Source organism: Nesoenas mayeri, assembly GCF_963082525.1.
Source record: "Nesoenas mayeri genome assembly, chromosome: 4".
In the NCBI taxonomy this organism is placed as follows: domain Eukaryota; kingdom Metazoa; phylum Chordata; class Aves; order Columbiformes; family Columbidae; genus Nesoenas; species Nesoenas mayeri.
Genome location: NC_137540.1, coordinates 76,239,437 through 76,255,111, shown reverse-complemented (window position 1 = coordinate 76,255,111; position 15,675 = coordinate 76,239,437). Strand labels below are relative to the sequence as shown.

At 46.3% G+C, this 15,675-nt stretch overlaps 1 protein-coding gene across 1 annotated transcript in view; it reads right to left on the bottom strand.

Annotated features, from left to right (window-relative positions):
* SFXN5 (sideroflexin 5) overlaps positions 1–15,675 on the bottom strand; it is a gene marked incomplete at both ends in the record, with an annotated part of 97,108 nt that overhangs the window by 56,076 nt on the left and 25,357 nt on the right. Inside the window, 3 exons of the mRNA XM_080344419.1 lie at positions 1,661–1,686; positions 3,793–3,847; positions 4,897–4,923. Of these exons, the coding sequence (XP_080200545.1) occupies positions 1,661–1,686; positions 3,793–3,847; positions 4,897–4,923 (108 nt within the window). The remainder of the gene's footprint in view (positions 1–1,660; positions 1,687–3,792; positions 3,848–4,896; positions 4,924–15,675) is intronic.

The window sequence follows — 15,675 nt, the reverse complement described above, 5'->3', positions numbered from 1 at the left end:
AGTTGCCTAAATATGGCTGTGCAAACACAAACCCCACAATTAAATATCGTCCGTCCATTCCCTTGTTCCACCACCTCAACCAATTCTGGGGTCGAACCATAAACAGAGGCTAACCCTGAGTAAAAGTAACCAGATTTGGTTGTGTCCGGCCAGAAAAGGAACTACAGTTTTCAGCAAGACCTTCATCTTTTTCACAAGGAGCTAAACCGTGCTGAATTACTTTGCATTAGCTACAGGGGAATAAAAAACCCCCTATATATATATATATATATATATAGGGAACATCATGTATTGACTGATAGACATTAAACCCGTTAACACATAATACGGCCATGTTTCTGACAGAATCTACGGAAGGTGTTTAATTAAGCGGGACAATTAGCGTGGGTTTGAGGGCCGGCCTGCTATGTTGAGCCAGGCCCAGGCCCACCCGGGCCCATCGCGTCTCTCTTGAGGAAACCCCATCCCCCTCTGCGAAACGCAAGCCTCAAAACTGTTTTTATGCTGGAGCAGCCTGCCAATTTTGTCACTAAATTTCACAGATCGATTGGCATAAATGTTACATTTTAATTTTAACATTTGAAACGTTTGGGTTTTTTTTTTTTTTCTTTTAAATGACAAGAGGTTCCAGTTTATCCTTTGCAGCTAGTGAAATGGGGCTCATCTGACAGCTCTCGGCTCCTCTGACAGCTCTGGATTTGGGCCGATTTCATTGTCAACTTGATCGTTAACTCGTTTTTGTTTAACCTTTTCTTTTAAAATGCCCCACAGAAAGTCACCACCAAACCTTTACGCGTGACAACAAATAGTAAGAGCCACAATAACTCCTGTTTTTAGGTGTTAGCAACCCCACTCTTGCTCCCTTTGGGGAAAAATCGTCGCTTTTGAGCAAGACCTTGTGCCACAGTCCACTGGGTTTAGGAAAACTAAATTTAGCAGATTTTGCTCCTTCAACCATTTTAATACAAGTGATTTAACAGGTTGAGCCAAGGACTAGTGGCTCGGGGGACCATCTACCTTCTAGCACCAACTTTGGGCCATCTTGGGGAACATTCTGTGCCTCAGTTTCCCCATTCACAAAACGAGGTTAATTAATTGTTGACGAAGACGAGCTGAGGTTCCAGTGAAGCAGAATTATCTCCCTCCTGGTTTTCGCTATCGAGAGCACACAAACACTTATAAATTTCGCAATAACAAGTACAAACTAAAACCACCCTTAGCAATAACCCCACGGAAAGCACTCATTGCTTTAATTAATCGAGACGGGAGCGCATGACACCAGCTTGTCACATTCAGGAAATAACTTAGAAAACATGCAAATGCAAAGGAAAAAGTGTCCAAGGATGAATTCTGGAGAGTTGCAGAAGTTGCATTTTGCAGGCAATGAGCTCATCTCAGTCTTCCCTTTCCAGAAGGGAAAGATAAAGCTGAAGATGTTGCAGGGGGCTGGGTGAACAATGTTAAATAGATGTTAAATAGATGCTGAAAAGATAAATAACCTTAAGCACAACACCCACGGCGCAGGTTTGACATGATGAAGCCCTTGCTAAGGCGCGATGGGAAAGGTGGGACCCCCCTGTGAACGTGTCATGAGGAGATAAGGGGGAATTTGATTTCTTGGCACTTGCAAACAAAGCAGGGAAGGGACATAAATACTTACGATGGGTGTTCCAAACGGAATGTAACCTATTAAAAAAATAAAAGAGATGCAGGCATTTTAATACACAGTTTTGGGATGGAAAAAAATCCCATCTAAGACATGTACATGTTTAGGGCAGAAGCCACAGCTGGTGTGAGGGGTTGCATTCACTTCCAGCAGCTTTGGACCACCACGTGGACATCTGTGAACCTACACCTGATGCACCAAATGTCAATCAGAGCAACCTTCTGAATTTTGCTCAGTATCTCCTTCCCATCCTCTATTTGCTTTTCTTGGGTTGTGGGCTAAGATTTTCCCTAAAACTTTTAACATCGAGACTCTAAAGTGGTGGAGTCACCGTCCCTGGAGGGTTGAACAGATGTGCACATGAGGTTCTAAGGGACATGAGGTAGTGCCAGGGGTGGGGTAATGGTTGGACTTGATGAGCTTAAAGAGAAGGGAGTTGAGAGAAGGGAATGGAGCTGGTGAGGGGCTGGAGCACAAGTGTGATGGAGCGGCTGAGGGACCTGGGGGGTTCAGCTGGAGAACAGGAGCTGAGGGGAGACCTTCTGATCTCTGAACTGCCTGAAAGGAGCTTGGAGCCAGAGGGGTCGGGCTCTGCTCCCCAGGAACAAGCGCCAGGAGCAGAGGAAACGGCCTCAAGTTGCGCCAGGGGAGGTTGAGGTTGGATCTGGGACCAATTTCTTCCCCAAAGGGCTGTGGGGCATTGGAACAGGCTGCCCAGGGCAGTGCTGGAGTCACCATCCCTGGAGGGCTGGACAGACGGACATGAGGTTCTCAGGGACATGGGGCAGTGCCAGGGGTGGGGAACGGTTGGATTTTATGACCTTGAGTGTCTCTCCTAACCAAAACGATTCTATGATTCTATGAATACTTCTTGGATGCCAGCTCAGAGCAGGAGCCGCTCGGTCCGTCCAGGAGGAGCTGGATCCGGTGGTGGTGACTGAGCTGACCCAGTGTCTCGCTGCCATGGAACAGGGGGAGCTCTTGTCCCCCCTTCCCCAGCTCAGTCACACAATCTGTTCCCTCCCTCCTGCCAGTTCTGTTGCTCATCAGACCCTTCCACAACCTCCCTGGAGAAAACTCTCCAGCTCTTCATGCCCTTTGTTGGGCCTGGTCCCACCAGGATGACACGGTGAAGATGCTCATCAAGCCACCTGAAGCTGCAGAGCCCAGGCCAGTTTAGGAACAGGACGATGCCACCAGCACTGGGACCTCCCTCTTTCACCATCTGCTTTATCAACCTCTCCTCTAGTGATTTTACACCAGAAGAGCTCATTTATTTCTAGGTCATTAGAAAAAAGAATAAGGTATAAGCCAAAGAAAGTATATTTGCATTTTGGAGGAGAAAGGGACTATTTGAATCACAGATGTAAGTTAAAGGTCTCTATATTAGAGATAAGCCTTTACCCCAAATCTTGCTGAGAGCCACAGAAATCAAATGCTTCACATTTTCGCCCTGCTAAGTCTGCCAATTTTTGTGCTAATTATAATTCATCTCTGTGGTTTCCACTAGAAGGTCTTAGAGCATTTTACCAATATTACTGAATTAAGCATCGTGCATCCAATTTACAGTCGGAAAGGGGAAAAGACCCGAGAAAAAGAAAATTAAATACATATATACATGTAAGAAGGGAGCGAAGGAATGGGTCCTGGGTTTTTACCCTCAACATCATCCTTCTTCAAAGAACTGGGGACCCAACCCTGTCATTTTTCCACTGTGCTTAGTATTCAGGTGAAGATATTCCCCTCCAAAAATAGGGGAAAGGTCTTATTTATTTAAATAGGTCTTTTGGGAAAGGCCTAAGGCTGCATTTGCCTCCTCAAGAGAGCTGCTGGTCAACCCCCAGCAGAGTTGTGCCCATTATAATGACAAATATACCTCAAAAATGCCCGAAAAGACGTTTGCTTGAGTTCACATTAAAATATCTGAAGGAACGAGAAATATTAAGCACTAGATCATAGGCATTTAGGATCCTAATTCTCCTCATTTGCAAAGGGATTTTGGCATTTGAATGACTTTGTGATCTTGGTCTAAACGTTTACAAGATACAGTTGAAACACATGACACACACAGAAATTGTACAAATCCACAGTAAAATTAATGCTTGTCCGATGGGGACAAACTGTACCTGACATTCGGAAAGGCATGAAGATGGTCTCGTTTGTGTCGGGGTGGATGATGGCCTGAAAAACAGTCAAAGAGACACCGTGATGGCACAACAACCATGGGCAAAATGCAGCAAAAGCTCTAAAAACACATTTTATAGCAGAGAACATGGGGGAATTCAGTTGTCTCGGCACCCGCTTTGATTTTGCAGCTTGACCAAAGACAACTGTTTGCTCCCCAAAACCTCCTCCTACCGCCGCTTACGCCTCTCCTTAAATAATATAGCGTAAGTTAATAATTTCCAAGTAAATAATTTCACCTGAAATATAGACAGCGGCATTTCTTTGGTACAACAACGTCCCCAAAGGCCGCCCGCTGCTGCACCTCAACCCTGGGGGGAAATGTAGATTTAAGGGGGAAAAGGAAGACTTGTTTTCCATCCCTGCCTCTTTTCAGCATCTCCATCGAGGTGCAGATTAATGTCCCAGCCGACACCCTGCCCTATGAACCAAGTCATAGGGCACCTCAGGCTTGAAATGATGCTTCAAGATCTGGCTGAATTGGGATAAAAAAGGTGCAGGGATAAAACGTCACCTGAATAAAACCCCCTCACGTGCCACGGGATTTGCTGGGGAATTCAACATATATGTGTATCCGCGGCTTCTCGGCCAACACCGGTGGTTGCGGACAGCCCAACCTCCATCAAAATCCTACATTTGTTTTACGAATAAACCACCAACAAAGCTCACTTGGCCCATTTTTACCCATTTTTTACAATGGAGGTTGATGGGGTATTAACTGGCTGGGGCTGAAAGATCCAACCCCAAGTCACGAGCCTTCCAGAAGAACTGTCAAAGTGTTTTCAAAAGAGCGGAGACAAGAAATCTCTGGAGTCGACAGGGAGGAGAACACGAAGCCATCAAAATATATAAATATAAAAAACAAAGAAAGAAAGAAATCAGAGTTTTTGGTGGCAACGGCGTTCCCTGCATTTACATTTCTGTGGCAAGACAGAACAGCGACAGGCAAAGGCAATAATGGAGAGGACAGCATCGCTTAGCAAAAAGGGAGAAAAAAGCAGCAATAGTTGAAAACAATAATGAAATATAAAAGAAAAGAGGATTACCTGCTTTATTTTCTGAGCTCCCCACAGCTAGAAAAAAAATAAGAGAACATTGCATTTAAAAAAAATGAGCAGTGTGGTTTATATTGAACCTCAAATATTCATCTTTTAGCTGCTGTAGTAACCGAATGCGAGGGATGGATTTGAAACAGGCTCATTTGCTGCATTTAAATGTGTTTAAAGATCCTTTGCACACCCCGAGCTCCTTCCGATCTGCGTGGCCAGTAAGGCCAGCAAGGCAGAGAAAAGATTCTGGTTTATATTAAGCGGTAAGAAAGAATAACAAGAGCCAGACCTGACGCTTTAAACCCGAGAATTATCTCGGTAACTCTGCCGCACACAGATCTCGAGGTAAATTTAGCGCAGCCGCCCCTTGGAGGAGCTTCTTGCGGAAATCGAGGGGTTTGGGGGCACAAAGACGGAGCAAACTCCGCAGGGAAACCCCAGCAGCATCCCCATAAAACCTGCGTGCAGAATAAACCACCGCCGCTTTTCACTTATCTCGAGGGAAACGCTCCGAAAAACGCCAGTGAAGAGGAAAAATCTCATTTAAAACCCTGACGAGCACCTATTTTTATTTACTGCCCGTAATTCGGCTCGAATCGGGTGCAGAGAGTGGAGATTGATGGGCACCGAGGACCAAACGTCACACATGAGGCGCAGGTGGAGTCGAAGAGAAGATGCTCAACATCAAGAGATGCTCTGGCAGCTACAGGAACCCACAGTTTGACCCCTGCTTAGTAAAGCCAAAGCCGTGAATTACATCCAAACGCAAATTATAATATAAAATCTAAAATAACATATAATAATATATAACCTAAAAAGACCCCAACCAAAACATTTTGATGTACCTAATCCTAGAGAGGGATGAAAAAACAGGATTCCTGTAAAATATCCCAAGAGATCAATTGCTTTTCCTATTAAGAACTCAAGTCTGGCTCCAACTTCCAGGCACCGGTTTGTGTCACCTCTGTGTGACAATCTCCAGCGCCGCCTATTTTTGTGCTTCACGCAGGTACCCGGAGCTGCTAAATCGCCCTTTCACCTCCGCTTCAAGCATAGAAATAAATATATATAAAATAAATCCGAGCCAGGAGACTGGCTGTTTCATTGGCATGGAGCGTTTGCCAATCTTTTAACCACCCTCGTGGCTCTTTTATATCTTTCCAATTTGTCAACATCCTCTTGGATAGAGGACGCCAGAAACCAGACAAATTATTCCAACAAGAGCTGTGCCGGTGCCAACCCAAGGGTGCGATAACCTGATGAGTTCTGCTCTTGCTGTTGATAAACCCCGAGATGGTGAGAAGATCTTTTTGCTTGGAGAGCTCAGGATTATCCACCGCAACGCCGACCCGAGCGCTGTGCAAATATTCTGTGACCCGAGCATCCGCGCTTCAGGTTTTCTCATTATTACGGTATAAATTAAGCCCTGTTCTGCGATTCTTCTTCACCTGAGGTTTAGCGCCTTCCCCAAATATAAATGCATTAAAATATTGTTGGAATACGGTAATTATTCTATTACAAACAGCATATATTGACCCAATGATACCAGCTATTTGGATTTCACTCCAAATTCAGCTCTCACTCCAGAACTGAAGCTCCACGGCGAACTCCACTGCATGAGACAAATTACTGGAATATCTAAATATCACGGGTTGATGCTCAAACCCCCAGGGCTCTTTTCTGAAGAAAAACCTCCCTAAAAATCAAGATTCCTCATTTTACAGATGAAAACCAGAAGCTGAGGGACCCAGCAGCTCAAGAACTTCCATGGGGTGAAGGTCCCAAAGCATCCCAGTGACCCCACGGCTGCCCAGGTCTCGTGTATCTTAGATATAAAACAAACCCATGGGATTTTCCTCTCCAACTGCAAGCAAAAAGGAAGAGGGATGGTTTCTGAGCCAGCACTATGGCTTTTTTGGTCAAATTATCTAATTTCATTAATTGATCCCAATATTTATGCATCTTCCTGCTGCAGTGCAAATATTGTTAGAACACGCGATTTCATTACTTCTCGGAAAAAGACTTTACAAGATGCACCTGATGAGTCACCTCAAGATTCTGCCAGCTCATTTTCACTTCTTATTTTTTCCCTCCTCTAATTCATTTTCTGTCTGCAGCGTTTTCCAGTGGCTCCGGTTCTGCGCCGCGTCGTGCCAGCCGGGGGGCTCATTTCGCACAGCACAGCTCTATTTCTGCTGGGATTTCATTCATGCTCTGTCCGGCCACCCCCCAGGAACAGCCGGATTTTGATCTCATTTACACGAGCGTGAATCCAAAGCGTCTTCAGCGGAGCACGTGAAATGACTCCAGATTCGTGCTCAAGTTGTGTTTCATTTAGGTCCGTGGTCTCTAAATATAGTTACTCGATACTGGGTGGGTCTCCTGGAACAGATGATCTTCATAGAATCATAGACTCATTTTGGTTGGGAAAGACCCTCAAGATCATGGAGTCCAACCATTCCCCACCCATGTCCTGAGAACCCCATCTCCGTCTGTTCAACCCTCCAGGGAAGAAATTGTTAATAATATCTAATCTCACACATTTAATCCTTCACAGCAGCTTTGCTGTATATTATTGCCTCAAACCTCCATAATAGGGGGTTTGCCATCATTTAAATTTGGGTGCAAGAACCAAACCTGCACATATATGGGATTACACCAAAGAAGCTTAAGGACAAGAGGGCAGGAGCGTTGGAGAAATGTTCACATAGAATCATTTTGCTTGGAAAAGACCCTTAAGGTCATCAAGTCCAACCATAACCTAACTCGAGCACTAAACCATGCCCCTAAGAACCTCATCTATACAGCTTTTAAACACCTCCAGGGATGGTGACTCCACCACTTCCACCTTCCATATCCACGTGTATATATATATATATATATATATCTCCATATCCACGCTCCACCCAGTAGCCTAAGCATGCAAGGATGGACAAGTTTCTCCAGCCTGTGGCCATCGCAACCTTCTACCAGGAGAGACTACAGAAATGCCCTTCATGGCCATGGAGGAATGGACTCCAGGACCGTTTGCAGGTGCTCCCAGCACCAGCATTTCAGGACACTGGACTCATGGATGAGATTTTATAGAATTGCTTTGGTTGGAAAAGACCTTTAGGATCATCAAGTCCTTACACTAACACTGCCAAGTCCACCGCTAAAGCTCAGAACCTCATGTCCGTCTGTCCAACCCTCCAGGGATGGTGACTCCAGCACTGCCCTGGGCAGCCTGTTCAATGCCCCACAGCCTTTTGGGGAAGAAATTGGTCCCCACATCCAACCTCAACCTCCCCTGGCGCAACTTGAGGCCGTTTCCTCTGCTCCTGGCGCTTGTTCCTGGGGAGCAGAGCCCGACCCCCCTGGCTCCAAGCTCCTTTCAGGCAGTTCACTCACAACAGTTTGTAAAATTCTCCTGGTCGAAGAGGAAAACCTCAAAGGAATTAGTAATTTTAGTTAATTTATTTGATTTGTCCAGCCAAGCGAAGACAGAGCTCCATCTCCAAATTTGCTCATCCCCTTCCTGATCCATCAGGAAGGTTCCCACCTTTCCATGAGACCCCACCTGCACCCATGAAATCTTGCTTTTAATAAGGTAACAGCCTGGAGTTTGCACCCCAGCGGCTATTTCCAGTAGTATCACACTCTGGGAGTCACAAGGTTTATTAAAGCAAAGCTCAGATTATCTGTCCCACACCAAATTCCAAATATTGGGTGTCGGGAGCAGAACGTGCGATGCAGCAAAGCTCGTTCTAAGGAAGAAGTGACGCAAATTTACATTGTCATTGGAGACAGAACAATTCTGAGCACACACCACCTGAAAGCTGGCAAGGAAGATTCAAGCATTACCCGTCGCTCTGAAGCAAACTTGAACTTCTAGCATGTCAAATTTCCAAGAGATCTTCCTCTGAGCAACCTGCTCCAGGGGAAGGTGTCCCTGCCCATGGCAGCGATTGGACTGGATGATCTTTAAGGTCCCTTCCAACCCAAACCACCCTATGATTCTATGTGCGTGGCCATTTGGAGGGAGACCCTCCAAATCCAGATGTGCTTTCCAATAATCCCAGTTGTTTAAATGACACAAAGTCAGAGGGGGAAAAAAAAATATACATATATATATAACCTTGCTCAAAAAGCATAACTTTTTGTGCTTGGAAAATTCGCTGCAGGACACTTGAGCCCAGCAACAGGGATCTGGCATCGCATCGGTCTCAAGTGATAGCGGTGACTCTGAACAAGGTTTAATTTCATTTTAGATCCCTTAACTGGGAGTCAAATGGCCAGAGAAAGACACCGGAGGTGGGACTCATCCCCTCTAATGCGTTTACAACATAATAAATACCTCCTGCAGCAAATTGTCTGGATTTCTTTTATACCAGTAGGCAGCTAATGGGGAATTTAACTCATGGAATATTCCCAACCTGCACTCCAGCTGTGTTTGCTTCTCTCTATCGACTTTAAGATGGGACCTACTTGATTAGTTCTGGCTCAAATTGGGTTTGGCTCAAGATGTCAAAACATCTCAAAGCATCAAGCACCTGCAGGTCATTCCAACCTCAACTCAGCTTGCAAAAATATGGCTTCTTTGGATTCCAGTGAGAACTTGATGAGAGTTGAAGATTTTATGTCAGGACATTCAGGAATCCCAGATTTAAGCACTACCCCTGTTCCAAACATATCTTCCACAGACGGAGCTGAGCAGATCTGGTCCTTCTCCAGGGCCACCAGCTGGAACCAGAAGTGCTCAGCAGCTCCAGCACACCTCGTCAGCAGGTTTGGCTCATATTAATCTTCATTATAAGGTTAAGCAGACTAGAAAACCTGCACAATCCCTTTTGTCAGCACATTTCCATTTGAAACCGCTCCTCACAGTCCAAGAGAGAAGGTAGAGTCTCCAGCAATGCAGCTGGAGAAGAATGTCCATCCATGGCCTCACCACTGAAGAACCACTTGCTGAAATAGGAGGTCCATCCCACCCAAGAGGTTCTCATTGATATTATTTCACTTGTATTTCACTGTGCTTCCGAGATTTTTTTAATTGTTTTTAAGTTTACATGGTTATGGATGAAGATCACAGAATCTCAGCCTGGCTGGGTTGAAGGGACCTCTGGAGATCATCCAGTCCAACCCACCTGCTCACGCAGGGTCACCAGAGCAGATCACACAGGGTCATGTCCAGGCGGGTTTGAATGTCTCCAAAGGAGACTCCACAACCTCTCTGGGCAGCCTGGGCCAGGCTCTGGCACCTCAAAGTGAAGAAGTTTCTCCTCATATTCAGATGGAACCTCCTGTGTTTCAGTCTGTGCCCGTTGCCCCTCACCCTGGTGTTGGGCACCACTGAACAGAGTCTGGTCCATCCTCTGACACCCACCTTGGGGATATTTATAAGCATGAATAAGATCTCCAAAACATTAATAAGATCTCCCAAGTGCCCACGGCATCACGCTCCCCAACACATCACCCTCTCTTCCAGCACCGCATTTTTCCATACTGCTTTCCTAGTGATTAAATGCATTTACAGTGGTCAGTCCACTCCAGGCAGCAACCCCAGAACCTCTCAGGAGGTGACACGGAAAGACATAAGGAATGTATTGTCAGTATTTCACTAAAACTAAACACCCGAGCCAAACACGAGGCAGTTGGGTGCAACCCGACAGAGCTACAACGCGTTCTGCTTCGCTCTCCCCCAGGAGTGCGATCGCTCATGCTGCACGTGGCTTTCTCCCACTTCTCTCCAGCTTACGTCCCAAAATCCCACTTCTTGAAAAGTGATATTTAGCACAGAGACAAACGCACACCACAAGCTGAATGCATTGAGCAAGGCTTACAGATTTACAGTGGTGGAATCCCAGAGCTTTTGGTCGCACGTTGAATGTCACCTGAATGTCGGTAAGCCTGGCTGATGTGCCTAAATCCACCTGCTAATAGATGTTAAACCTGATGTCTGGCTTTACTAATGGACATGGAAAACAGGATAACATTGGCACAGGCTGCCCAGGGCAGTGGTGGAGTCACCATCCCTGGAGGGGTTTAAAATACACAGAGATGAGGTTCTCAGGGCCAGGAGGCAGCACCAGGGTGGGTTATAGTTGGATTTGATGGTCTTGAGGGGCTTTCCAACCAAATGATTCCATGATTCTAACACAAACCACAGCCTACACTTGCTCCTCAATAGGAATCTCGCCCATGTACCCTTTTTAGCCCTGCTCCTAATAATCTTTACATTGAAAAGGTTTGAGCTTGAAGAAGATAAAGCTCAAATGACCCAATGCATAGGATGAATCACAAAGGATACCTGTACATTTTCTGCCCTGTGCCTGGCACTGAAATAAGTCAAAGAAGCACCAGAAGCCACTGCCCCTCTTGGATGCCAATGGAAAACTCCTGCCCCATCTTAAGCATCGTTGATCACAGTGTCAGGAGCCGCTGCCCATCTGCAGGACCATAAAACCTTCAAAGAAATCCAGATGTTGCAGAGCATGGGCTGAGATAGTCCAAGTTACTGGAAACCACAACCAATTCTAGAGCAATACACAGATTTACACAGACACACCCCCAAGTGGAGGTGGAAACGGAATCAAGTCCCAACTCATAAAAACACATAGCACTTAAATAACGCTTTGCAGCTTCGCAGCACCCAATAAACGTTCATTAATCTTCCCAGCATTCTACTGGAAAAACTTGAGCAGAGTAAGAAGCACTCTCAGAAAACCATGACTTGTACCAGGGCTGGAGAAGGACTTAGATGCCATCACATGGCTTAAAGTCCAGCTTTGGAAACCAGCCTTGCTAATCCAACTAGGTTGCCCGAGACCAGATCTGTTTCAGCTTATTTTAGCCACACGGAGCTTGTGAATCTAATCTGATTTGTAATCTAGGCGCGAATTCAGATGAACTCTCTTAATCCTCAAATGATGAGATGAAGCGAAGTGGGTTTGTAACAGAGTAAGAGCAACCAAAGTAGCATTTAGTGTGGTTTATTTAAGGTGCATTAACCTGCTGCCCAAGCTCCCTGGGTGCCTTTTTTCCTCTGATAGTCTGGAAACGATGCCTAAAATGTTTGACCCATCTTGGCGTCATAAGGATTACAGAAGAGAGAAGGTCCAAGCTCAGCCCTTGGAGCAGCAAATAGGCCACTTTCTGGCCAGGAAAAAGAAGCAGCAGGACAAGCGATAGATCTACGTTTTATCTACATTTTATCCTATCCTGCAAGAGACCGGAGGGGGGAAAAAAACAATACAGTTTACTGCAAATGGACCTCTTCGCTCTTCATCAACACTGTTAAGAAAAGCTATTATTCTCCAAAAGGGATGCTGTTTAGACTCTGATAGATTCATTGTTCTCTGCTGTGTCTGGGACAGCGTGAGCGGCTCTTCCCGCTGCTAACATGATTGAAGGCAGAACACAGTAATAAATATATGCCCATTAAGCCGGTGAGCCTCTTTGCACTTCACTGATACTAATGGGGAAGAAATGAAACAGTTTCAAAACAGCGAGTTGCCAAAAAACCCGCATTTGGAAAGGCTGAGGAGTGAGAAGTCACAAGTGACACGCCGCGGTTCGTGCTCCGCCAACGCGCGGGAAGGGGCTGCCTGGAGAACAGCAAGTGTCTGTCTCCAAGGGACAAGCTCAAAAAGCTGCGTTTTCTCTTTTACCCTCTCACTACACTTCCATTTCCATTTATTTTTAATCGTTCTATTTATTTTTTGTTATTATTTTTACTTTTCCTTCTTGTGAAGACGGGGGGAAGCTTTCAGGGTGGAGTTTCTAAGGGTATGAAATGGGGTAATGGAGACATCTCATTGCTATCTTGATTTCTAACAAATAGATATACACGCAACATGCAGTTAAATGAACAGACAGATAAACCTAGGGACTTATGTTGGACTAAATGACCTCCTGAGGTCTCCTCCAACCTGAATGAGCCTCTGATCCTATAGCAAAGATCCAGATGGATCAAAAATCTAAATACCTGGTGTCTCAGAGCTGCGAGGATTTCAGTCAGCAAGTGATCCACAGCTCGAGGTGTTTAGTCTTGGTCTTAAGAGACTTGGATTCATTTCCTTACCTCTATCACCGGCTCATCTGCAGCAGCTCGAGCTGGTTGATGTTTATGGTCCCACCATCCCTCCCCATCTCAGGTGTTCGCTCATTCCAGGCAACAGAGAGCGGCCAAAAAATAATACAGAGAGCTGCTCAAGTCCAACAAAACCAAAGCATTTGGGGAGTGGGGGAAGGGAGCTGTAGTTTGTATTATATTAAGATCAGCTCTCTGAACCAGCTGTGCCAGCAAGGAGGTGGGAACACATGGCCGGGAGCAGAGGAGGCAGAGCCGCGGCAGCGCCGAGCTGCTCACGCTGCCATGGCATCACACTTTCCCTTCCAATAATCCGGGCACGGAACAAATTTGCACCAGTTCACACCCAAAGTTCAAGGAATGAGAAATTTAATGGGGACCGTCTTTATTGTGGGCGCGCGTTTAAGGAAGGAGGCATCACCGCCAGACTAACGGCCGTGTATGTACGAGGCATTTAGTTAATTATCCGGGTTTTTAAACCTCTTATTGGCATTAAAAAGTAAAAAGCTTGCACAGAAAAAAGCATCACTCACTGGTGAGAGTCCTTGCTCAGACGCTCCTGCTGTTTGGTGGCTCTTTACCTCTCTCTGCTGGCAGGACCATGGGGAGAAGCCGGGGTACGAGCCAGAGATCAGGACCGAAGGACAGAGGGGAGGAAGATGAGGACAATGACCCTTCATCACTGTATTTCTCACAGTGAATTCTACTTCTCGTGTAGACACGAAGTTTTTAGGACAGAGTGGTGTGAATCTACAAATGGGGCAAAGCAGGACCCTGGTCCTAACTTGCTCATCAGCAATCCAAATATCAGCCTAGGCTGCAGCTCCTCAATATCTGCAGCATTACTAAGCTGATAAGCAAATTATATCAGGCTGATAGCAGCGATTTCTACCCCAGTTTCAAAGGCAAAAATGATTCAGCACACAACAGAAAGGACCCGTTTTGCTGGGCATGCAAGCCCGTGTAGTTCAAGCAGAGAATTATTGCAGGGAATCCTAGCTAAGAATATAAAAATATAAGCCATTTTGGGGAAAAGCTGGAAGATAAGAGCAATTTGAAGTTCATAATTAAATCTCCCCAACTCTAATACCTTCCTACAATCCTTCCAAGGCAGATCTTTGGTGCCTGAACACCAGCATCCAACGTTCATCAGCCTTTCAAAGGGCTTTTCTGCAGCGCCGAGCACAAAAATCCCAGTAAAAAGGCAGCTGTGTTGTAAAACGGGAGTGATTTCCATCTCTCTGTGCCTGATAGCCGCTGAGTACCACTTCTCTTTAACTTTTACCACCGCTGACATGCCAGCGTCAATCTGTTCCTCCAATCTGTGCTGGTCTGTTGGGCAGGTTGGGAAAGGGACTCACACACACACAGGACACAATGCTGCAGAATTAGGGAAAGAAGCCTGAGGATAAAGGACAAAAGCCACATCATTACACCCTGCAGTTGGGTTTAAGCTTAAAACTCAGTGTCAGAACTCCCGAGAAAACATCTGTTTTTAAGCAAGCCGGCTCGTCACACTTATTTATCAGGCTGATATGTTGCCACCCCTGTTTTTATACAAGTATTCCCTCAAATGAAACCTTTTTCCTCCAGCGGAGATTCCCTCCAGGAGGCAGTTTGGGGAATTGCCTGCCCTGTTTAGAACTGGATACGTTACAGTCTATACCTTCTGCTGCAAATTGGCTCCCGGTGCACCCGTGTGGATCATTTTCACCTGCGCGCGTCGCACCAACCACCGGAGCCGTGTGCGAAGGGCCGGATTCTGCCAACCCCGGGAGCCGCCCGTGGAAACCACCAGTAAAAACAGTAAGGGATGGAAAGCAAAGAGGTGGCTTAAGTATAATGAGAGAGCACTGAGTGAGGAGCATGAAGTGCAAAGAGCATATGAACAAGAGGAAGGAATCATCCTAGGAGAGCAATAATACAACAGTAGAATCACAGCATTATTTTGGTTGGAAGAGACCCTTCAAGATCATGGAGTCCAACCATAACCCACCCCTGTCCCTGCCCCATGTCCTGAGAACCTCATGTCCGTCTGTCCAACCCTCCAGGGATGGTGACTCCAGCACTGCCCTGGGCAGCCTGTTCCAATGCCCCACAGCCCTTTGGGGAAGAAATTGTTCCCACATCCAACCTCAACCTCCCCTGGTGCAACTTGAGGCCGTTTCCTCTGCTCCTGGCGCTTGTTCCTGGGGAGCAGAGCCCGACCCCCCTGGCTCCAAGCTCCTTTCAGGCAGTTCAGAGATCAGAAGGTCTCCCCTCAGCTCCTGTTCTCCAGCTGAACCCCCAGGTCCCTCAGCCGCTCCATCACACTTGTGCTCCAGCCCCTCACCAGCTCCGTTCCCTTCTCTCCACTCGCTCCAGCACCTCAAGCCCTTTCTTGGCGTGAGGGGCCCAAAACCGAACACAGGATTCAAGGTTTGGCCTCCCCAGTGCCCAGCACAGGGGACGGTCAAGTAGCTACGGAGCTGGAAAAGACAGGACATAAATGACAACTGAACCAGTTTCTACCATCCACATGAATCCTACGCATTTCCTTCTTTCTCCCCTTTTTAAGGCTCCTACTGGTTTCTGGCTTCCTCTGGGATGGGGAGACACAAGGGGACACGCACCATCAGATGACACACGAGTGCTTCAAACGCATTTACCCTCAAGGGACAGACATGGATGGACAAGGTCGCCCAACAGAACCAAGCAACAGGAAC